The sequence below is a fragment of the Talaromyces amestolkiae genome (assembly GCF_001896365.1).
Source record: "Talaromyces amestolkiae strain CIB chromosome Unknown scaffold4.1, whole genome shotgun sequence".
In the NCBI taxonomy this organism is placed as follows: Eukaryota; Fungi; Ascomycota; class Eurotiomycetes; order Eurotiales; family Trichocomaceae; genus Talaromyces; species Talaromyces amestolkiae.
In genome coordinates, this window is record NW_024468040.1 from 566,383 (window position 1) to 590,698 (window position 24,316).

Consider the following 24,316-nt stretch of genomic DNA (forward strand, 5'->3'; position numbering starts at 1 on the left):
TGGTGATTCCGGAGGAAGAAATTACTCAACTTCTCAGCCTTCATTTACTGGAGGGCTTTGATGTTTGTTGAGATAGGCCGTGACGATGGAGGAGCGACCTGTCTATAAATTAGAGCTCTCAGAAGCCGCGACTCTCCGTCGGTTTCCACACGAACTAGCAGAACAACTACGAAATGCATCTGGATCGCAGTTCTTGGATGCGCTTGCCCTGGCGGCACTCGAGCCGGGCAATATCGAATACATTTTTGCAACATATGAGGCTCTGATTGTCGACTTGGCCTCCAGATGGTTGGATTTAGATCCTCAGCTTCACTATTTGAACATACTTTCAGCATTTTCTCGAATACTGCCGTTCGCGCCGCATCTTCGATCTTTTGCCCGCAGATATGCACAAATGCACTTGGAATCCTTCAGCAGCTCTATACTCAGCTTTGACACTACGACGATACGAAGCGCTTTATTATGTATATTCCGTCTTTCATCCTTCGACGTGGAATCCTTCTCCACCGTTATCTCACCGATTCAACTCCAATCCCTCTTTAAACACCCAGACAACTCCGTGCGCTATTTGGCGGTTCGATGTTTCTGTTATTATATGCGATCTGGAGATGCAGCAACACAAAGGATGGTCACAACGCATATCGGTGCGGGAGCTATTGACGGTCCATGGGAAAATACTACGGTTGATTATAGGCTCCTTGGTTTATGGGAGGAGCGCCGGTGGCAGTTTTTCAAAACCGAACTGCGCACGAAGCGAACTAAATCTACGGCGGATGTAGCACCGAAATTAGTGGAGGTTTACATGGACAGTCTCAGCCACCGCGCAGCTGATATTGGCGGAGTTTTAGTCCCCAAAGTGCGATGGGATATACCTGTCCCGGAAAGCAGTTTGGTAAAGACAGAGACAGTCACGGACAATCTCACGAGGATAGCAACCGCCTTGCTTGAACAAAAACCACTCCTTCTTGTCGGACTGCCCAATTCAGGAAAGACCTCTTTGGTCAATGACATAGCCAGAGTAATGGGGCAGGGACCGTCCATGGTAACACTTCACTTGAACGAACAAACTGACGCTAAAAGCTTGCTCGGCATGTACGCGACATCATCTTTGACTGGTACATTTTCGTGGCAACCTGGTGTGCTTACTAAAGCAGCTAAGGAAGGTCGTTGGATCTTGATAGAAGATCTGGATCGCGCACCATCAGAGGTTATTGGCCTGATGTTACCGGTCATTGAAAAGGGGGAGTTGATTATACCCAGTCGCAAAGAAAGGATCAAATGCGCCGATGGATTCAGAATCATTGCTACTATGAAATCTTCACTCAATAGCAAAGGTGAAGAGGTTGCTCCAAGCCACGGTCTTCTTGGAGCTAGGTTGTGGAATAAGATACAAATAAATTCCTTGCCTTTAAGTGAAGTCCGCCAAGTTCTTCTTGAAAAATATCCATTGCTTGCAACTCGGGTTCCCACCTTAATCGACATTTACGACAGGCTGTGCTCTGCATTCCACAGCAGCTTTGCCGCTAGATCTGCCCAAGGAAGGACACCTGGATTACGAGACTTGATCAAATTATGCAACCGCCTGCACAAACGACTTCTACGCCTTGGGGTAACGAGGGGAAATGAGGCCACACCTGAGAGTTTTCAGGATGAGATATTCCTTGATACAGTGGATGCCTTCATTCGTTACTTGCCTGATCGAGACTTCGGCCACAGGCTCAGCTCAATCATTGCCGAAGCTCTACAGCTGTCTCCTCAGAGAGCCAATTACTGCTTACAAGAGCGAACTCCTCCCTATGCCGATCACGAAGACAGATTCTCCGTTGGCAGAGAAATCTGCACGAAAATGAAAGTCACGAAGACAACAAGAGCTCGGTTCAACAAGTTATCATCTCGTTTCGCCCCGACAAGAGCCGCACTGAGAACAATGGAGCAAATTGCAGCTGCTGTCCAGGTATCAGAACCGGTGCTACTTGTTGGTGAAACAGGTATCGGTAAAACAGCAGTCATCCAGCAGCTAGCAAATTTGACCTGTCAAAAGTTGACAGTGGTCAATCTTTCTCAGCAAAGTGAAAGTACAGACCTTTTGGGTGGCTTCCGGCCCGTTAACTTGCGTTCAATGGCTGTTCCCATATTAGACGAATTCAATCAGCTATTCGAACAAACCTTCTCAGCCAAGAAGAACCAGAGATTTTTGTCTTCTGTTACCAAGAGCTTAACAGCTGGAAACTGGCCTCGTCTGGTTAACCTCTGGCATGAAGCCGTTCGCATGGCTGACAGTGTCTTTTGTGTTCCCAAAGAGTCCGAACAGAATGCCGAAGAACAGCCGGCGAAGAAACGAAAGCTAGATTCCCCGAAGTATGCTGCGCTGAGGGATAAGTGGGAAACTTTCAAAGTTCAACTAAGTGATTTCGAAGCTCAGGCAAGCAGGGGTGACTCGAAATTCGCATTTGCCTTTGTTCAAGGAAAGATTGTTCGGGCCCTCCGCAACGGAGAATGGGTCTTGCTAGATGAGATCAACCTAGCAACTCCAGATATTTTGGAAAATATTGCGAGCTTATTACACCACGGTGATGAAGGATTGCCTTCTGTTTTGTTATCCGAAGCTGGAGATGTGGAACGTGTATATGGTCATTCCGGCTTCAGGATATTCGGCGCTATGAACCCTGCCACAGATGCCGGCAAGAGAGATTTGGCCCCAGGCTTGCGATCAAGATTTACCGAGATTTATGTTCACTCTCCCGATGTCGATTTTGATGATCTGCTTGGATTGATACAGACCTACCTGGGTAATCTAGCTCAAAGTGATCTCCGTCTTGCTTCTGACATCTCCAGTCTTTATCTTGCCACAAAAAAATTGACTCTTGAGAACAAGTTGACTGATGGTGCGGGTCAAAAGCCGCATTTCAGTATTCGTACGCTGGTGCGTACATTGGTCTACATAACAGACCATGTGCATAGTTATGGTCTTCGGCGAGCCGCTTATGAAGGTTTCTGCATGAGCTTTTTGACCCTTCTTAGCCAGGAATCAGAGAAACTAGTCGTCCCTTTGATTGAAAAGCATGTTTTCGGCTCTACTAAGCACGCAAAATCATTGCTTGGCCAGATTCCTAGAGCCCCGGAAGATGGCAGCGAGTATGTGCAGTTCAAGCATTATTGGATGAAGAAAGGTCCTTTTATCGCGGAGAAACAACCGCACTATATCATCACTCCCTTCATTGAGAAGAACTTGAAGAACTTGCTGCGTGCAAGTTCCACTCGTCGATTTCCTATTCTTCTTCAAGGCCCTACTTCGTCTGGTAAAACGAGTATGGTCGAATATCTCGCAAAAGTTTCTGGCAACAAATTTGTTCGTATCAACAATCACGAGCATACTGACTTGCAAGAGTATCTTGGTTCCTATGTTTCGACAGACGATGGGTCTTTGAAGTATCAAGAAGGTGTTCTCGTGGAAGCGCTCCGGAACGGTTACTGGATTGTGCTTGACGAACTCAACTTGGCGCCCTCAGATGTTTTAGAAGCCCTCAATCGACTTCTTGACGATAATCGAGAACTCTTTCTACCAGAGACACAAGAAGTGATTCAACCTCACCCAAATTTCATGCTTTTCGCTACTCAAAACCCTGCTGGTCTGTATGGCGGACGTAAAGTTCTTTCCAGGGCGTTCAGGAACCGTTTCCTTGAATTACATTTCGATGATATTCCAGAGGACGAATTGGAGTACATTCTCAGGGAAAGAACGCAGATAGCCCCGTCTTTCTGTTCTAGGATTGTATCTGTGTACAAGAAACTCTCAGTTTTGAGACAGTCTACTCGCCTATTTGAACAGAAGAACAGTTTTGCAACGCTTCGTGATCTTTTCAGATGGGCGCTTCGTCAAGCAGATGACCGTGAGACACTCGCTATCAATGGTTTCATGCTCCTTGCCGAGAGGGTACGAAATTCTTCTGAACGTGCGGCTGTCAAGAAAGTTATAGAAGATGTGATGAAAGTGAAGATTGATGAAGATGCCATTTACGGTTTGGCTGAACTCGAAAGGAGGGCGGAAGGCAAAAGTTCTCTATCCCAAAACATTGTGTGGACAAAAGCCATGAGGAGGGTCTTTGTACTTGTCTCTGAAGCTCTTCGAAACAACGAGCCCGTCCTCTTGGTCGGAGAAACAGGTTGTGGTAAAACTCAGATCTGTCAAGCTGTAGCTGAGATTTATGGCAAGGAAATGTTCATTGTAAATGCTCATGTCAATCTCGAGACTGGAGACATTGTTGGTGCACAAAGGCCATTGAGAAATCGATCTGCTATAGAACGGCAATTACATGATGATCTTGCAAGTGTTCTATCGAATTCGCCGCATACTGAACCAGAAACGTCAACCACAAGCTTGGAAGACCTCAAAACTGCCTTTGCCCAGCTTTCTCCAGAAATACTTGAGGAGGTGCCCTCCGAGCTACTCAGTCGCATCAAGACAAACACCACACGATCCCAGGCACTTTTCGAGTGGTCCGATGGTAGCCTCATCACAGCCATGAAGACTGGTCAATACTTTCTCTTGGATGAGGTGTCTCTTGCTGATGACTCTGTTCTCGAAAGACTCAACAGTGTCCTTGAGCCTCACAGATCACTTTTGCTCGCCGAAAAAGGCCCGGTTGATTCTCTGGTAGTGGCGCAAGACGGCTACCAATTTCTGTCAACCATGAATCCAGGAGGAGATTACGGTAAGAGAGAACTATCTGCAGCTCTTAGGAATCGTATGACGGAGATATGGGTCCCTCAACTGTCGGAAGAAGAAGATATTCTGCCAATCTTGAAGAATAAGCTGCGGTCCATGGATGAACAGAAAACTAAGGCCATGCTTCAATTCGCGAAATGGTTCAAGCAAGTTTTCCAAGGGTCGTCGACTTCTTCCGTGTCAATCCGTGACCTACTTGGCTGGGTAGAGTTCATCAATAAATGCCCGCCATCAAATCCAGATTTTGCAATCGTTCAAGGTGCATCCATGGTCTACATTGACACGTTGGGTGCCAATCCGTCTGCAATGTTATCCACCTCAACGGATAGCATAGCCCAAAGCCGACAAATGTGTCTTGAGAAAATGGCTTCGTTGCTGGAAATCGACGCCGTTCGAATATACAATGAGAAAGCAACAGTCTCGACGCAAGATGGTAGCCTTTGCGTCGGCCCTTTCAGACTGCCAGTTTCTTCGAATTCGTCTCCAGATCCAGACTTTGTCATGGATGCCCCAACGACAGTTGCCAATACTGTGAGAATCGCCCGCGGTCTACAGACATCGAAACCTATCCTACTCGAAGGTAGTCCTGGAGTTGGAAAGACCACCTTGGTTGCATCGCTCGCTCGTGCTCTTGGCAAACCTCTCACTCGAATAAATTTGTCAGACCAGACTGATCTCACTGACCTCTTTGGCTCGGATGTGCCTGTAGAGGGAGGCGATGTCGGTCAGTTCGCTTGGCGAGACGCACCATTTCTGCAAGCAATGCAGAAGGGAGACTGGGTTCTTCTCGATGAGATGAATCTCGCGTCTCAATCCGTGCTGGAAGGTCTCAACTCATGTCTTGACCATCGTCAGCAGGTCTATGTGGCTGAACTCGACCAGACATTCAAGAGACACCCGGATTTCGTTCTGTTCGCTGCGCAAAATCCTCATCACCAAGGTGGTGGCAGAAAGGGTCTTCCTGCATCATTCGTCAATCGATTTACTGTCGTGTATGCGGATTCTTTCAGCGATACTGATTTGAACAGTATTTGCACGAAACTGTTTCCGCGAATTCCTGCCGATCAAATATTCAACATGGTTGAGTTCATGTCAAAGCTGAACTGGGCTATTGACCATGATCGAGAATTTGCCAATATTGGTGGTCCTTGGGAGTTAAACCTTCGAGATATCATTCGATGGTTCCAGCTTGCTGGTCGCGAGGACGCACATATACCTAGTGGATATTTCCTCGAGAATATCATCAGTCACAGGTTTCGCACTGAAAAGGATCGGTCTCTCATATCTTCGGTCTTTGAGCAGTCCTTCAAAATACCTGTACCTGAGAAGTCGTTTTATCATAATCTGACTGCCGAGAAATTTCAAGTTGGACTTGCGACAATGCCTCGACGACAACTGGAGCAGAATATCACGGATCTGGACATCAAGATACTACCTGCCCACCTTCCAATTCTCGAGTCTCTGATTTTCTGTATAGAGAGAGCTTGGCCAAGTATTCTCGTGGGACCTTCAGGTTGTGGAAAAACAACAACGATTCGCACACTCGCATCTATACAGGGAGCCGAGCTTGTGGAGTTAGCTTTGAGTGCTGACACAGACACCATGGACTTGATTGGAGGTTTCGAGCAGATTGACTATCGCCGACAAACACAGTCATTAGCCAAGGATGTGGTGAAATTCATACACCGTCAAATTATGCATTCTGTCACTTCCGAGTCTGCTACAAATTCGAATACATATCTGTTGGAAACCTATCATATCTGCAGCAATCCTGAGATCAACACAGAAACACTCGCGCATGTCATCAATGCCTTACAGCCGCATTTTGATACGCAGGCTTTCAAATGGCTCGCGGAACGATGCACCGCGTTGGTCCAGACTTACAAGGACGCACAGAAAGTGGGTTTTGAGTGGACAGAGGGAGCTTTAACTGAGGCCATCCAGCTCGGTCATTGGGTCGTGTTAGACAATGCAAATCTTTGTAACGCATCGGTCCTTGATCGATTGAACTCATTGATGGAACCGAACGGTTACTTGGTGTTGAACGAACAACGCACGGAAGACGGCTCTGCTCGGACAATTGTTCCACATCCCAATTTCAGATTGTTCCTTACCATGGACCCAAGAAATGGAGAGTTGTCTCGAGCTATGCGTAATCGATCTGTCGAAGTCTGTTTCTTGTCAGAGTCTCCAGTAGCTGCATCTTCCAAACATACACCATCATTTACTCTTGAGTCGGCTTTGTACCGCCTACGCTATGTTTGGCACTCCGATGCCGAGTCGAAATCAGTTGTGGCAAATCAATCATTAGGCATTCGTCTAGACCACCTGGAGATGTCGGATCTTTCCTGTTTCTATAATTCACTTCGACAACTAGCGGCATCCTTCCCTGTTACAGAGCAGCTCAATGCTGCCATGGAAGTCCTTGATCGTTATGCCAAGCTGGTTGAAGATAATTCTCAATGGAAGCTACTCTCATCTTTGAGATCTGGGACTGGTGGACAGGGAGCTAAGCTTGTGCACCCTCTTATCGACGAGCCACGACTGACCCGGCATCCGAACCTTGCTGATAGATCAGCAATCATCTCTCGGCTGCAAGATATCAAATTAAGCTTGCATCAATTGCAACAACGTTTGGCTCATTCGCACCAGAATTCCCAGCATCTCAAACCATCTCAGATGACAAGATTGGAACGCTCATTTGCTTCAAATAGGATATCAAGTTTGATGAAGGATGACACCCAGGCAGTGAGTTCCTTTTTGACGGACTTTGTTCAAACTTCATACGATTTCATTCAAGGTCTTGAAAGCGACTCTGAGTTTGTCAGTGGTGCCGTGTCTGCGTTGAAAGGGTTTACCAGATTCTGCTGGGATATCTATACTGTCACCCAGGTCAGAGAGCTCAATGAAGGTGTCTTTCAAATCTACTTGCAAATCGGCCAACAAATTTTGTCATCTGCTGCTGAAACTCAATCCGCGCTCTCCCCGTTGTTTTCATCTCTGGCCCAGCTTCTTGGTCGTTTCAGGTCAACTTGGGCGTTGACAACAGGATTGAGCATGCGGAGGATTTGGGATGCTTGGAGACCCGTCACTTGCACTGACATTGAGCAGCTGCACTCGCTCCTTGATCTGGAAAGTGTGGTTTCTGAGTTCAACAAGATCGCGCTTCAAACGAGGTTGAAAGTTTCGCAACTCGGTTTAGTCCGGAAGTCGTTGATCGAAGCACAGAATGCAATGCTTCTTAACAATGCGGATGGCAAGCTTCTTGTGCCAAGTCTAAAGCAACAAGTCACTGAATTGGTCTCTGCAACTCAATTATACTCATCATCCCAACCTCCACACTTCTTGCAGGTCTTTGAGAGTATATGTGAGTACCACGATCTGCCAATGCTGTGGAACGAGAGTCAAATTCAGCAACATGGCTATCTGAACGAAACATTACCGCTCCTTGCCGGAAGGCCGGCCTACTCTACAATACCGTTCAATGAGAAGTCCCCCGTCTCCTCTATTCTGCACAACTTAGCTCTTTACAATGGCTCTGAGGGGTCCGCAGGCGCAGTATCACCCTGGTCTTCGCTATTTTCTATTAATGTGTTGCAACATGTGCAGCGTACTAGTGAAGTTCTCCTAGGCCGACTCGACTTCTTTCAGAGCGAGCTTCATGCTTTGGTTGAAGCGGTAACGTACAGTTCTCGCGAGATAGCACTTTCTCAGAGCTTGCTACTGGTAAGGGTGTTTGCGCGTGTGATATTGGAAATTCTGTCTCTTCACCAAGATTTCTTGAACACGGTTATTCTTGAAGATGTTGTCGTTGCGTTACGTAAGGTTGAGAAAACTGGCACTTTCCATCGGCCGGTGCCACAACTTGAGCCTGCAATCGACCTGCCGCCAAACCATTTCTTCAGGCAGTTCGTCGACGATCTTTCAAAATGCGTTCAGACGCTTGCAAGCATTCAAGATATGTCATCTGTGAGCATTCTGTACGAATTGGGCTACGTATGCGTCCAACTTTCCGTTATCTGTCTCCGTCTCTTTGTCCCAGATAAACCATACGACCCTTCGCTAGGTCTAGTGGTCGAAAGACAACGCCACGCTGAGCAGGTGTTGCAATTGACCACCGAAGATGAAGCTCTGGCTACTTTCGAGCAGGAATTTTCCGGTCGAACTTCCAATCTCCGCCGCCGATTGATCAAGGAAGAGCTACAGAAATTGGGATCAATGCCGCCTGCCTCTCCTGTTAGTCGCCCGGCCAAATCGCGACACATGGAATTGTATGGCGAGTTAATGAATTTGCACAACTCCGTGCTAAGCAGAAACCCCGAAACGTTTGGCGCTGCCGAATTCAAACAGTATGGAAAGCTTTTGAAGGACAACATTCGTCTCATTTGCGCTCGTCTTCGGGAGAATTTCAGAGTCTACGACGATATCACCGTTCTAGTCACTCGTTTCCTTGCAATGCTTGACTTGGGAGCGTCGCTATGTTTGGGTGCAACGAGCAAAAGTCAGTCTAAAATATCCAAGATCATTACTCAGACCACTCCATTCATTGGCGGTAAGACACATGCTACAACAATCTTCACAGCTGGCTCGTCGAAGAATCAAATCAAAGTGCAGATGCATCAACTTTCATCACTTGTTCTCCATCACGGCGCCAACTCATCTAGCCTAGCTTCGGAGGCTGGCATGTCGCTTCTGAAGGATATTTTACAATCTCTTCATTATGTCTGGAAAACCCAACTCATGGAAGACCAGAAGGAAGCCGCAGAAAAATCTTCCACGTATCGCTACAAGGGATCATATGAGGATAGTGAGGAAGTTGACGAGATGGAACTCCGCGAGCTGTTTCCTGTCTATGACGGCAACGAGCAGGAAGATTCAGATAAGAGTCGAATGGACATCCAATCGATTTCTCTCAAGTTGACCGAACTGCATGCGGCCATCTTTGCACCTGGAGATATTGAAGCAAATTTGAGACAATTCATTGTTGAGTCCACGCGTCTGCTTGGAACATTGAGCAGCGGAGAAGAGTCGTGTTCAGCGCCAAAGTCTTACCTTCCTGGTATCCTGTTGGTACTCAAAGACGAATTGAAATCCTACGAGAATGTTTCCCCGAGACATTATAACTTTTACCTGGATGCGAACATTGCAGAGGCCAAACGCCTTGTCACACTTGTGCTTTCTGTGCGATCTCGATTTGTCCAGTTGCAAGCAGCATGGCCTGATCATGCAGCCATTCATGATGTCTTGGTCTGTTGTCAAGAGATTTTGCAGTTCAAACACTTGGAGCCTGTTGCCAAATATATCACCAAGTTGGAGAAACTACATGGTCTTGTTCATGAGTGGCAATTGGTGGCTAGCAAAGAATACACTGCTGCCTCGTTATATGACGAAATCACGGCTTTGACCATTAGCTGGCGACGCCTTGAGCTGTCAACTTGGGCCAAATTGCTCGATTTGGAATTTGAGAAGTGCGAGCAAGCCGTCAGCACCTGGTGGTTTGTGGCGTATGAGGCATTCATCGCACTGCCGTTGCAAAAGACCGAAAATGGTGAAGATCTCAAGGACTATACGACTGAAGCCCTTCACACCCTCGAATCTTTCCTCAAATCTACCACGATTGGTCAGTTTAGTGCACGTCTCAGATTGATTGAGCAGTTTAGATCATTGTTACTGCTGTTCACGAAACAAAATCCAGTCTTAGGGTGTATTGTCTCGGCTCTGGAGAACTTCTTGTATCATTACAGACCGTACGAACCCGTCGTCAACAAGACGTTGGAAGAGAAGCGGAAAGCCCTTGACAAGGACGTCAAAGAGCAGATTCAGCTTGCCAGTTGGAAAGATACAAACATCACGGCTTTGCGTGAGAGTGCTCGGCGCTCGCACTACAAGCTGTTCAAATATGTTCGAAAGTACAGGGAATTCCTGGCTCAACCCACCGACCCGATACTTCAACAAGGTATGCCAGAATTGCAAGGGCAAGTAGTGGATACCCAACCAGCCAACCCACTTTCAATCGCTCTCTGGGATCCGTCTGATGCTCTTGCGGTCTGTGAACAGTCCGATCTTCTATGGGCTACCCGAGCTCCTCGATTCAAGGATCCGTCAACTACTGCTGCGAACATGTTGCGAGTCTACACATCCTCATTATCTGATTTGGACATTCCCTCGCAATTGAGCAGCTTCGTCACAGATGTACTTGAGACAGTCAAGTCTTTCAAGTCCGAGACTCCAGGCACTTTGACTGAAGCAAATAAGGAGGATGTGCAGCACCTCAAGACTCAGAAACGTCGCTTTTATGCCGAAACACTTCGTCAACTACACTTCATGGGCATAAGACGGAACGTGAGCACCGTGTTCATTGAGGAGCAAGCCACAGTTAACCAAGTCCTTGCTACTACACCTAACATCATACTTGAGAATGGGCCTGCTGCTTCAATTACTCAAAGTGCAGACTCCTACTTCCACAGATTCCTTGATGTTCTCCCCAATGTTAGGAAGTACTCGCGCGAATACAATGAGGACCTGAATCCGACTGAAGTGACAAGAAGTATCGGATCTGCCGAGGGCTTTTTGGTGTTGATCAGAAAGCAAAGAGAAAGCCTCGCGCCGACGATCAAGCACCTAGTAGATCTCAAACATACGTCCACTGGTATAAAGATACTCTGGACTCATGAACCTTCGCATCTTAGACAAGACAATCAGTCAGGCCTCACCGAACGAGAAACAGCTTTCAAACGTGTCTCTTGGCTAATTCCTCTCCTTGGGGTTGGAAAGGAGATTGTGGAAATTCATTCCTTGTACTCGGGTTCAGCCAGCGTTGCGGGCACTTTCGGACTTTGGAAAGATGCACTTGCTTGCCTCAAAAATGAAATCGAGCAACTGCCACGTCTCCCTGAAGGTCTCACATCCCAAGTCACGATTGATACAGGGCGTGAGGTCATGCAGAGCTTTACGCGACTTAGCTCTGAGTTCACCGCACTAATCGAAGACCGCCCAGATCTGTCATTTATCCTTGAGCAAGTGATATCTTGGCTAGAGATTCCTGTTCCTGTTGATGCACCATCCACAGTCTGTGATTTGATGATCGACAGCTTGAATGATCATTATCTCTCTGCAGTTGACAAAATTTTGGTTGCATTGCAAGGAGTCAAGGGCTCTCTGGCCTCCCTGCCATCTGACATGGAGGACAAAGACTGGCTTTCTCGCACGGATTCTTCGCTTTCAAGAGCTCTTAGGGATCTACACATTGAGGAAATCACGACGTCTCTAAACTCTGTTCTTAAGAAGCTTCAGTCTCTGCAGAACGCTGGATCGAGCCTGCCTATCGCAAGTGCCATTATCGCAAGCTTGTTGCCGATAACAGAGCAATTTTACAATATTTGCGAAGACATGAATAGCCGTTATCTCGAAGTTCATCGGGAAGTGTGTAAGATGTCCTATGTTCTCTCAAAGTCATTTACACAAATTGCATCAGAAGGCTTCTGCAGTCCTCGTGAAGCCTCCAATACTGAGGAAAGCGGATCGGGCAAGGTTGAGTCTGGAACGGGTCTAGGTGAAGGCGAAGGAGCCGAGGATATTAGCAAAGATATTCAGGACGATGAAGATCTATCCGAGCTCGCGCAAGAAAAGAACCAGGAAAAGTCAAAGGATGATGTTGAAAACTCCGAAGACGCCGTGAACATGGATCAGGAAGACCTCGAAGGCGAGTTTGATGAGGAACAGAAGGAAGAAGAAGGTGAAGACAAGGAAGACGGGTCAAACGAAGAAGAAGAGGACGATGAAATAGATGAAGAGGTCGGCAGCGTCAACGATCTTGACCCGAATGCCGTTGATGAAAAGCTATGGGACGGTGCGCATGATGAACAACAGAAGGAGACGGAGAACGAAGAGGGCAAAGGACAGACCGAAAGTGATGAACAAGCTGCAGCCAACGACAAGAAGGAGCAAGATCTGAAGGACCAAGAAGAAAAGGGCGAGGATGAGCCAATGGATGGAGAAGAAGGGGACGAAGGAGAAGAGGCTCCCGAAGATGAGGAAGAGACGGGTGGTAGAGAAGAGCTCGATGTCACTGATCCGCACGCCAAGGAAGAGCAGACTCTTGACCTTCCAGAGGAGATGCAGCTTGATGGGGATGGGCAAGAGGAGGATGATCAGGACATGAGTGATGATGGAATGGATGAGTTATCGGACTTTGAGCCTGCTACTGAAGATAAGGTGGAGGATATGGCTGAAGATGATGCTGAGCGCAGCGCAACTCCGGACCCAGGTGATATTGATAACATGGAAGAGGATGATCAGAATGAGGCTGAGTCGGGAGAGCAAGAAGACCAGCAAGAAGCCAATATTCCTGGCGAGGAAGAAATTGCCGAGGAAGAAGCGGAGCAGAAAGACAACAAAAATTTGGAGAAGGATGAAAACACTGCAACTGGTGAGAACCCTGAACAAAGTGATGAGATTACCGGTGGTATTGGTCTGGATACAGACACCAAGGAAGAAAAGGGTTCGTCAGGCAATGCTCAACAAGAAGGCGGCGCTGAAGAAGCTGGCTCAGAGGAACAACCAAACGGTGCTACAGAGGAGGATGCAGACCGGAAAAAGGCCGACAGCAGCGCTGGAGGAACGGGAGAAGACTCTCAGGATGATCCACAATCGGAAGCGTTCAAGAAATTGGGCAATGTTCTCGAAGAATGGCACCGTAGGCAGCGCGAGATAATGAACTCATCAAAGGACAAGGAGGAACAAACCCTGCCGCCGGATACTGATATGGCTGATGCAGAGTTTGAACATTTGGCAGATGAAGACGATGCTGCAGATACTCAGGCACTGGGCCAGGCTAGCGAGGAACAAGCAGAGGCATTGGACCAACAAAAAGGTGTCGAGACTGAGAAGCCTACCGCTACAGATGATGTCCCGCCTGAGGTTATGGACGGCGAAAAGAATAATCAGTCTGACGAGAACTTGCTAGACGACACAGCAATGGATCTTGATATAGCCGAAGCCAGTGCCACAGAAGGTGCTCAAACCGCCAAGCGCACTTTGGTCGGCGAGACGAACAAAGAACAAGATGGTGAGCAGCCAACAGAAGAAGAACTAGATGAGGTCGACACACATCTAGCAGCAATCCACCTTTCCTCGGCCAATGCGCCCAAGACATCCATCGATGAGGCACGAAAACTGTGGGCCCACTACGAAGCTGTCACGAACGATCTGTCTCTCTCTCTTACAGAACAACTCCGCCTCATCCTCGCTCCTACACTCGCCACAAAACTTCGTGGTGACTTCCGAACCGGCAAACGACTCAATATCAAGAAAATCATCCCGTACATCGCCTCCCAGTACAAGCGCGACAAGATCTGGATGCGTCGCTCAATCCCTAGCAAACGCAACTATCAAATCATGCTTGCCGTCGACGATAGCAAATCCATGCTCGAAAGCGGAAGTGGTCAGCTTGCATTTGAGACGCTGGCCCTCGTGGCTCGAAGTTTGAGTATGCTGGAAGCAGGAGATTTGTGCATCGTCGGTTTCGGAGACGAAGAACATGTCCGCGTGGCGCACGAGTTTGGCAAGCCCTTCTCGTCAGAGGCAGGTACTCAGGTCTTCCAGCAATTTAGCTACCAACAAACCGGCACAAACGTACGTAAACTTGTCGCCGACTCAATCGCCCTCTTCCGTGAAGCGCGCGCAAGGAGATCTAGTAGCGGTGGTAACTCCGCAGACCTCTGGCAACTCGAACTCATCATTTCAGACGGTATCTGCGAAGACCACGAGACGATCCGACGACTCGTACGCCAAGCGCAAGAAGAGCGGATTATGATCGTATTCATTATCGTCGACGCGACTTCAGGAAGCTCAATTCTAGATCTGACGCAAGCAAGCTTTGAGCCCGATGATTCTGCCATGGGCACGGGGGAGATGAAGCTCAAGATGAAGAAGTATTTGGAAGGATTCCCGTTTGCTTATTATCTGGTTGTCAGAGATGTGCGAGAGTTGCCGGCTGTTTTGGCGATGGCGTTGAAGCAGTGGTTTGCAGAGGTTGTTGATACATCTTCGTGATTTCTACCTAGGTACGGTACAAAAGTGCATTTATGGAGTTAGATAGGTTGCATGTTTAGGTGTTCTTGTTATTTACTTTATGTCATGCCCACATTGGTGCAGATGAGAAATGTATATAATTTCTTAGAATCGACTTTACCATATAACATTTGATGTGTACCAAGTCCAATTGATTACATGTAATGACTTTCTGCGTTCAAATATCAAACCGTAGTCTCCTGATATCGTACCAGTTGACTAGGGGTCACTGTGTTAAATTTGATTAGGGAGCAGCGGATCATTACATATAGTCATGCAGTCTTGGAACTTCATATACCTCTCTCATCTCAAGCTCTTTACGTACAGACGTCTTTTTTTAGCTCTTCTAGTCACTATTCAATCAATCTCATGCTACTATGTCCGAATGCGAACCATCAGATAATAAATTGATCGAGTATTGTCCATCGCGCAATGAGAGTCAACCTCTTGAAATGGGAAATATGGCAACTGAGTGGTCAGAATCTCCGATACGCGACTAGTCAAGTTCGGTCGAGGCGTCTCATATCATGAGGCAGTCAGTCAATAGAGGGCACTGGAGCTTGTAGATGCTCGGGTTGTGAGTGTCCCCCGAGTACAACGATTTTTCAGTGACGACGATGGGTGGAGACTTTAGTAATGGGATTTATCAAGATGAAGTCCACTAAACACTCACCAGATCCCAAATCAAGTGTGGCTGCTATTTTTCAGCATTTCAGCATTATCACAAACAATACTCCAGGTAGTCTTGGTGGAGCTGCATTGTATGACCTAGCTTTTTAGCATCATGAGAAGCCGTACCTATATCCTAATCGTCTAATTCGAAATCAAATTATACGACAAGATCAAAGCTAGAATAAGGCAGTTTCCTAAGCTCCTGAGTTGATGTGTTATTTTATGTATCACACGTTAGGGCTACCAGGTAGGTATGTTTATGAATTTTTCAGTCACGCCCTTTCAATTCAACGAATCGAACATGTTCTATTTCGAGAAAAAAGTACGTGAACGCCGGCCATGGAATATAAAAGTTTCATGTTTCGTAACTGCACCTTTTCGCCCTACAATGTAGATATTATTTTTTATCTGGACTTCGGATTGCTCTCCGTCCCTTTGCGCGTCGTAAAAGCGCCAAGTGAGGACTTTTGACGCTCATAATTGTACTGGGAGACATGATGGGGAGTGATTTAATAATAGTTGGCTTACTGCGAATCGAAATGAAACATATAACAACGAGTGTAATTGTGTGTGTAACTAATTACAAATATAGATAAAGTATTACATCACCATCCATACCTCGATCCAGCCTCCTTCTTATTCCTCCTCCCAGCTGCAAAACTATCCTCAAGCGCATCTTTCTGCGAACTCGCGGCCTGCACAAGCTGCCTCAAGGAATGCTTACCCGGTGCAATTGCTCTGACCGGATTATGTTGTTGAGCGGCAAGTTCTTCTTCCGTCGTCTTGGAAAGCATTTCCTGGTTCGATGCGTACTCTGCATCGGTGTTGAAGGTGAGTATTCGAGAGTTGGCTTGTGCTGCTGTACCGGGGTTTCGGCCTAGGAGTTGTCGCCGCTGGGCGCGGGAGAGGTTTAGGTCGTTGGCGATGGCGTCGAGGGTGGATTGTTGATGGGTTGAGGGGGTCGGGTAGGAGTTGGATGGTTGGGTGTGTTGTTCGAGTGTGGATATGTCTTGTTCTGCAGTTGTAGGGAGGTCGGAGAATTCGGGGCTGTAATCATATGCGTTTGTTGTTGTGATCGGTGTAGTCTTTTCTTCGCTTGAGAATGAGAAGAGGCTGACTTTAGGTTTTGCTGGAGCTGCGGCTGCAGGAATACTGGCAGCCGATTTGGAAATATCTTTCTCGGAAGAAAGATTATCTGAGCTGTTGGTCTTCTGTACAGCACTAGGAGTAGCAGCAGCAGCCCGTGCAGCCACAAACGCAGCTGACTTCTTCTTCGGCGCATTGCGTGCCACAGACAGAGGCTTAAACACCATCGCATTCCCCTTTTTCTTATAATCTTCCTCTTTCAATAGACTTCCTTCTTTCGCCTCATTACGCAAACTCCCCGCTTTCGGTATCGTATCATCCTCCGAGCCTGCTGTCGAAGCCTGGGTAAATGTCTGTTCCTGCCGCCACTCAGCGTCCGCTTGTCGATCAAATCCCGGCCCAGCACCAGTCTTCAAGTTAAATACTTTTGTATTTTTGCTCCCGCTCCCGCTAGATGTAGTTGGTAAGTTTGCGCGTTTCGGCGCTGGAAGGATGGAATTAAAGCCGGAAAATATTCCGCCGCCTGTTGTCCTGGGTTTTTTCCTTGCTGGTCCATCTTGATCATCTTCGGGGCCCTCAGCACTAGTTTCTGGTTTGATTGAGGGAAGCGCAACTCGAATTTTGCGTGGGTTTCCGCGGTCTACGATTGATGAGAATTTCTGGTCGGGCTGGGATGATTTTGTGTCTGGAGCTATTGTTTGAGGTTCGCTGACTGCTGGAGCGATGGGTTGTTTCTCGTCGTCAGAGCCCTCGGAGTCTGAGTATTGCACCAAGCCCATTTTGTCTGCGTTTATTGTAATTATGATCGTTGAGTGAATGTTCTTTGAGGTCGAATTAGTGAACGACTGAATAGATGCGCCACGGAGATCCACGTGCACGGACCATGCGGAGCGGACATTTTAGCTGGTTCCTTGCAACGTCGAGCTTTCCTCTTTTATTTACCTGCCAGCCACGATAACACGAGAACATCTTCTCTCGTTCATGTCCCTCGAGCATCATACCCACACAATCAATCTTTTTGAAATTACGAGAACCTGTCAGCATGAGGACGAGAACAAGATTCGCGTGATGTCATCAGTCGCATACCCCGCAAGCCCGTCGAGAACTCGTTCAAGACAACATGGATGGAACAGCTCAATCTAACAGCGAGCATGTATCCGACGGATGCAATCCTCTACGGGAGGAAGAGGCCAGAGATACAAAAATCGGAATAAACGACTCAGAATACAAATCTTCCCGATCCTCCAAATTCCGGTTCAAATCCTCAAAATCCCGTGCAAGAAACCACTCAAGCAGCCATGACAGCAGCGATGCAACTCACCACGAAGAGTACCGATCGAACCGTCATCGTCATCGGCACCACCATCGTCACCATCACAGCYCCCGCCACTCCCCAAAACGCCAAAAAACTGAGGGTGAGCCCACTCTCCGATCCCCCAGTGGTCGTCGCTCTTTATCCCCAGACACCGCATTCCGTGAATCACTGTTCGATGCTCTAGGCGATGATGAAGGCGCTATGTACTGGGAATCCGTGTACGGCCAACCAATTCATACCTACGCCATACCATCAGTCCCCAAAGGTCCGGACGGGAAATTGGAGCGCATGACGGACGAAGAATATGCCGAGTATGTACGAGCACGAATGTGGGAACGCTCGCATGAGGGAATATTGCATGAGAGAGAACGGCAACGACAGGAAAAAGCAAAGAATAAGAAACGCGCCGAAACCGAGCATAGAGAACGTGCTCGATTCGATGAAGCACTTGAAGAAAGTCTCAGACGGGGCGAGAAGCGGAGGCGCACTAAACAATGGAAAGAGGTGTGGGCGAAGTACTCGGAAAGCTGGGATGAGCTGGACAATTTAGCGAAAACACCGCCTTCTGAGACGGAAAAGAAATTCTTTATACGGAATCATATCCATTGGCCCGTTGAGAGCGGTAAGCGACGAGATATATCCCGCGACGAAGTCAGGGAGTTCATGCAGCACTCCCCCGCCGAGGACTTATTGAACACACTCAAAGCGGAGCGTATTCGCTGGCATCCGGATAAGATGGTTCAACGTTATGGCGGGTTGGGCCTGGGTGAAGAGAAGACGCTAGTGCAAAGCGTCACGGAGGTATTTCAGATTCTGGATGATTTGTGGATTGAGCAGAAGGGACGCCAGTCTTCATAGAAGGGCTCTAGACATGAGATGATGAAAAGGATTATATGATATGCGGGATGATAGGTTTAGACCAGGAGTTCGGTTTGTTTACTATGTTTTAGATGTTATAGTGATACCCCATAGATTTTAGCGATGACGATATTGCATCGCATGCAAGTATGCCCCCGACATTTCTTCTCGTATCGAACTAAGATTGGAATGGAATGTATTGAATGCATCGGACTCCATTCGTGACAGAAATCTCGTCATTGACAGTAAATTAATGAAAACGCTGAATAGCAGTATCAAAATACAACCCGACCTAACAGGACAAGACATGCATGCAGCTAGGGCGCTGAACAGACGACAACGAAACAAGATATAAAGCTAGACTGATATGATTTGTAGCACCATTTCATATGATGACTTTTTTCTTCGTTTTTTCATCCTTTAGGTTTTGCTTAAAAGCGAGATTGTCTCTGGCTAGACCGATAAATCGTATAGCCCACATAGGCTCCACCGACAGCGCCCAAGAACAAGAAAATCTTGAAAAAGAACCACAACCAGCCACCGGAAGAAGTAGCCTTCTTCCTGCCTCTACCACCGCGTCCACGGCTGGGAGATGCGCCGCCCCTGTTCCGGCTCGCAGAGGTGCTTGAGTCGTACAGGTTGTGCGTAGTCACGGAGATAATGTCGTGTTTGTCAGTGACTTCACCGGTCTCGCCGGAAAAGCCGAGGTATGTCACTGCGGGGATTGCGATGTTGGTATCTGATGCGCTGAGAGAGAAGCATTCGGTCCATGCGCCGTCAGATTTGTATTGGAGGTCGAGTGTGAGAGATCGGTCTTGGAAGTAGGTTAGGCGCGCTTTTGTGGGGACTGCGGCGTCTCGGAGACCGCGGGCCTGTCTGATGTCAGTTTCGATTATATCTTAGGGAGGTATGTGGAGAATCATACAGAGCACCCAGCCAACTCGTTAGCTTTTCCGTCATGGTCCTGGTCATACGTCGTCTGCCCATCACCCATCATGGCCATGACGTACGGGAACGAGGTACCGGGGCGATTGTTCTTGTAGGTATCGAAGAAGATACCTAGACCTTCGAATTTGTCTGCTGATCCAAATACGGGACCGGGTGTGGCACGGTTCTTGGTGAGCCAGAGCGCAAATCCATCGCCGTGGAAGTGGCCTGATCCGCTGATCTTGAATTCGAATTCGATCTACCGCCTATGTTAAATGCTTGTGGTCACGCGAGGAGGGATGAAGACAACGTACCTCCCAATTGGTGGCGGTTAGAGGGACGCGGGAGAATATCCAGCCTTGCTGAGACTGTCGTTCGGATGTGAGGCGGACGTATCTACTAGCATTAGCCACGCTTCAGCTTTATTGATTGACAGGCGAGCATACTGATCTGTACGAATAACAGTATCGCCGCCAAAATCCCACCATCGACTATGCATGTCGGAATCTAGATAGGGCTGCAGCCGGCGCAGTTAGTTATTTGTTTCTCGTAGTGTCATACTGTACAAGCGCATTATGTAGGAAGATCATACCGGAGCCAAACTATGAGTTCGTAACTATGCATTGCACTAGAGTAAGCATGTCTCGCGACGGATATACTTGTGTAGAGCTACTCACTGGAAGCATCTTCACATCAGTATTGTCTTGCCAATACTTGGTGTCTGCCGCCGTTACCGAGGCCAAAGCCAGGGCGGAGGCAGCCCACTGAGCGAACCACATATTGGAGATTGATCGAGCTGTCTGAGAGTCGGGTTGAACGAAGGGATACCTCTAAAGAAATTTGATTGATAGCGGAGTGATTGCAGGTGAGAGAGTATGAGCGAATGATAACTCTCAGCAATTGCTTTGGTAGTAGTCCCAAGAGAAAAAAGAAAAGGTAACGTCAAGGGCTCGCTAGAATGTTACACTGTAGGTCGAGGTGGAATGATCGTGAATGTTTACACAACAATGTCGCCGGGACATTCAATGGGTCCAAGACATCACCTTGGCTGGGCCAATGTGTCGTGAATGTAGAAGGTAAGAGGTAGAAGGTAGGTGAGCAGTCGTGGTAAAAGAGGGACACAGAATGTAGTTGTTACAGAAAGGTATGAAGCTGTTGTATGTAGTAAAGGTGTCCACTTGCAGAAGTGTGGCGCGTGCATCGAACTATTCGGGCTTTGGGGCCAATCAGCCACAGTTGAGCCGGTGACCTCACTACTTGTCAATGCACTAGGCCATTATGAGCTAGCGTGAACATACTCTATCGCATCTTAGCCGCAGCTTCTCAACTATCAAACATTTAACTAAATCAGACATTCATTTCATTCAAACAACACGCAATCATTCAATATCTCTATCCAATCCACACACGACGACAAAAAATGTCTTTCTTCGGTTCCTCCTCCTCATCCACCTCCCCGGCCTCCGAGCCCTCCTCCACTGAACTCAAAAATGCTCTTATCCAACAAGTCCAAGCCGAAGCAGCCACAGCCAACACCCGCATTCTCATCACTGTACGTATCCTTTCTTTAAGTTCTCTATAAGAGAACGCCAACTAAATAACCCTGGGGGAACAGAAAGTAAACGAAAACTGCTTCGACCGCTGCGTCTCCACTCCAGGCTCAACACTCTCAGCTGGCGAATCGACCTGTCTGACCACCTGCATGGAGAAGTACACCAATTTCTGGAATGCGACAGGCCGTGCATACGTTTCCAGAGTGGCCACAGAGTCGAAGAGGATGGGTGCTGGTGCGGATGTTTTGGGGGCTTTGGGGGCGTCGGAGTAGATCAGCCACTCTTCAACGAAAAAAAGTCAACGAAAAAATATTACGGACAGGATTGTTTGATAGAATATTGGTTGTGCTCAGGGGAAGGTTTTGGCATGGCATATGTATGATATTGGTTGTATAATATTAGATGGAACTTTCAACTTCTCATCAATGGAAGGACTTCAATTGTGATGACCAATCTTGGTCATTTGGGTATGAGGAATGCACATGCTTTAAGATCAGTCAAGTTGTCTCAGATTTTCAGTTAAGGTATAACAAGGTAGTGAATTACACTGCTCATGAATTTTACTGGCCTGTATCAACACATTCACGAAAGGTCCAAAATCATCATGCATTCATTCCTACCGTCTCTTCGGTCTACTACTTAGACTAGTTATATGCCACACACATCCAGATGTCACAGACTCCATAAAATTTTATCACATCAGTCCCAGAATCATCAATAGAAATCGATCATTTCACCAGCCAAAAGTCGAAACACAAAAAGACCAAACAAGAGTACAAAAAATCAAAACGAATCCGACCTAAACCCAAGTCCGTTGTAGATATGTTTAATAATATAATATGAGGTTGGTTATATCTAGATGTGAGCTTTCCGTGGACGGAAAAAGATATAGCAAATGTGGTGAGGTTGCAATAATCAGAATTCGGTGAAAAGGTTGTGATATCTGTGGCATGGTTAGCTAGACGTTGCTTTGCATACGAGGCGAAGAGAGTACGTACGGGTCTTCTCCAGTGCTGCCGTATGCTTCACTCTCTTCAGGATACTTGTCGAATTGACTAGCATCTCCCTGTCCAGCCCTCACGGGCGGAACATACGGAGCATCGATATCCTTTCTCAACAGCCTCTCCCAAGTTACTTCGGCGAACCAGGGATGGTTCTTGACATCTTCGGGGCCGCCGTGAAGGTTACCCAGTCTCTTTGTCAAATCTGGAGTGATGAGCTGCGACAAAAGATCGACGGCATCTGGATGCATGTAGGGAGGGTATTTAATTTTGCCTCGGAGAATGTTCTCGTATATCTTGACGGGGGATCCGCTGTCCCAGAACGGCGTGAAGCCGCAAAGCATCTCGAATATGAGAATGCCCAATGACCACCTAGCATTGTCAGCCATATTGGTTCGCCTTCGTATTGGGAGTCCTACCAGTCCACTGATTTATTATATCCCTTGGAGGATACAACCTCCGGTGCAAGATAGTCTGGCGTTCCACACAACGTCCATGTGATATCCGGGACTTCCTTGGCGAAGCCAAAGTCGGTAATCTTTAGATGCCCGTGCCGGTCCAGCAGCAAATTCTCGGGCTTGAGATCTCGGTAGATGATATGTTGCGCATGCAAATATTCTAACGCCAACGTCACTTCCGCAGCATAAAACTTGGCCACAGGATTGGGGAACCTCTGCAATTCATCAGCACATCTCCAACTACCTTCCAGCTTTCTAAGCGTACCTGCGATTTTCGTAGCAAACTGAAAAGCTCTCCACCCTCCACAAAGTCCATAACCATATATAGATTCTTCGAATCCTGAAAAGTGCCCCACAGCGTAATGAGAAACGGGTGCTTCACCCGTTGAAGCATCCTCCGCTCATCATTCGTGTGTTCCACTTGCTTCATCTTGACCACCTGGGCCTTTTTCAACACTTTGATCGCATAGAAGCGATGATTGTGTCTCGACTGCACCAAATGCACCCGGCCAAAACTTCCGGTTCCTAATGTTCGCTGCAGCGAGAAATCTTCTAGCGAATATTTGCCTTTGGTCTGTCGGGCTGATTGCGACTTGGGCAATTGGCCCTGTGATACACTGTTATTGTTGTTGTTCTCGGCTTGGCCTTGCGCCTGTGATTCGTTTCCATGTTGATGGTGCGTAGGGTTGATAATGCTTTTTATGCTGCCGATATTCGGCAGGTGATGGTGATTATGTGACGACGAATTATTCGCGCCTTGCGCATTTTGCTGGTTTGTTGACGATGTCAATGTCATCTGATTGTCKTTCGAGCCGGTTTTGATGTTGTTCGTCTCGGTGCCGGTCGAGCCAGCGCTGTTGTAGCTGTTATTGCTGTCGTTCGATTCCTTCGATTCCTTCGAATGCTGCTCCGACGTCTCGTCGCCGGGTTTGTCGGATGCTGATGTCTCTGTGGCTGATGAAGTGGACAACTCCTTCGAACCTGTCGAATGCGTCTTTTTCTTCTTGAGCAGGGACCCGAACGTCGGCATGAGATGCTTATGGCGGGKATTTTTCCAGACTACGATGAGTCTGAAAAAAAAAAAGGAAACAGAAATTATAGAAGAAAAGAAAATCAATTGGTGAATGACAGAGGACGGATACCCCTCAGACCAAGGTTGTGCAGAGCAGGTGGAGAAGAGGACGAGGCTACGTAATGTACTCTGTCGCCGACGGAAGAGGATCGCCCGGGACGACTGGTGCTATATAATTGGTGATTGCGAAGCTGACTGCACATGTGTTCTTTGATATAGATATCGAGGTAGATATGAATATAGAATAGTCTGGCCAGCAACGACTATACGTAGTAAGGTGAGTAGTGAGTGAGCTTGGTGGGATCTCGGGATCTACTTGTGGCGTCGCCGGATTGGCGTCGGTTCACACTTTGCAGTATGTAGCGTGCGTATGAATAGGCTGAAGAGCAGACTGCTCAACAAGAAGATGGAAGGACAGCAGACAAAGACAATTGGACAGGATCGGAGTGCAGTGCTATTGGCACCTATAGGTTGACGATGTATAGGCAGTGTGGTAATAGTAGTAAAGAGAAGATTGACGTACGGATCGATGAAGTCAGCAGGGCGGGGTCAGTCCGGAGTCCGTTTTACATCCTTC

At 47.5% G+C, this 24,316-nt stretch overlaps 6 protein-coding genes across 6 annotated transcripts; 3 read left to right on the forward strand and 3 right to left on the reverse strand.

Annotated features, from left to right (window-relative positions):
* Positions 1-85: 85 nt before the first annotated feature.
* BHQ10_002781 (uncharacterized protein) lies at positions 86-14,779 on the forward strand (the record flags this gene model as incomplete). Its single annotated transcript, XM_040874964.1, has 2 exons — positions 86-8,317; positions 8,378-14,779. 2 exons carry the CDS (start codon positions 86-88, stop codon positions 14,777-14,779), a joined length of 14,634 nt encoding a protein of 4,877 aa, XP_040731285.1.
* A 1,295-nt stretch (positions 14,780-16,074) lies between these two features.
* On the reverse strand, positions 16,075-17,334 carry BHQ10_002782 (uncharacterized protein; the record flags this gene model as incomplete). The annotated part of the gene is made up of 1 exon (XM_040874965.1): positions 16,075-17,334. One exon carries the CDS (start codon positions 17,332-17,334, stop codon positions 16,075-16,077), a length of 1,260 nt encoding a protein of 419 aa, XP_040731286.1.
* Positions 17,335-17,675: 341 nt separating this feature from the next.
* Positions 17,676-18,728, forward strand: BHQ10_002783 (uncharacterized protein; the record flags this gene model as incomplete). The annotated part of the gene is made up of 1 exon (XM_040874966.1): positions 17,676-18,728. One exon carries the CDS (start codon positions 17,676-17,678, stop codon positions 18,726-18,728), a length of 1,053 nt encoding a protein of 350 aa, XP_040731287.1.
* A 431-nt stretch (positions 18,729-19,159) lies between these two features.
* BHQ10_002784 (uncharacterized protein) lies at positions 19,160-20,434 on the reverse strand (the record flags this gene model as incomplete). The annotated part of the gene is made up of 5 exons (XM_040874967.1): positions 19,160-19,600; positions 19,654-19,914; positions 19,970-20,051; positions 20,102-20,172; positions 20,333-20,434. 5 exons carry the CDS (start codon positions 20,432-20,434, stop codon positions 19,160-19,162), a joined length of 957 nt encoding a protein of 318 aa, XP_040731288.1.
* A 641-nt stretch (positions 20,435-21,075) lies between these two features.
* Positions 21,076-21,480, forward strand: BHQ10_002785 (uncharacterized protein; the record flags this gene model as incomplete). The annotated part of the gene is made up of 2 exons (XM_040874968.1): positions 21,076-21,207; positions 21,271-21,480. 2 exons carry the CDS (start codon positions 21,076-21,078, stop codon positions 21,478-21,480), a joined length of 342 nt encoding a protein of 113 aa, XP_040731289.1.
* Positions 21,481-22,123: 643 nt separating this feature from the next.
* Positions 22,124-23,697, reverse strand: BHQ10_002786 (uncharacterized protein; the record flags this gene model as incomplete). Its single annotated transcript, XM_040874969.1, has 4 exons — positions 22,124-22,151; positions 22,207-22,581; positions 22,629-22,882; positions 22,933-23,697. 4 exons carry the CDS (start codon positions 23,695-23,697, stop codon positions 22,124-22,126), a joined length of 1,422 nt encoding a protein of 473 aa, XP_040731290.1.
* Between the last annotated feature and the right edge of the window lie 619 nt (positions 23,698-24,316).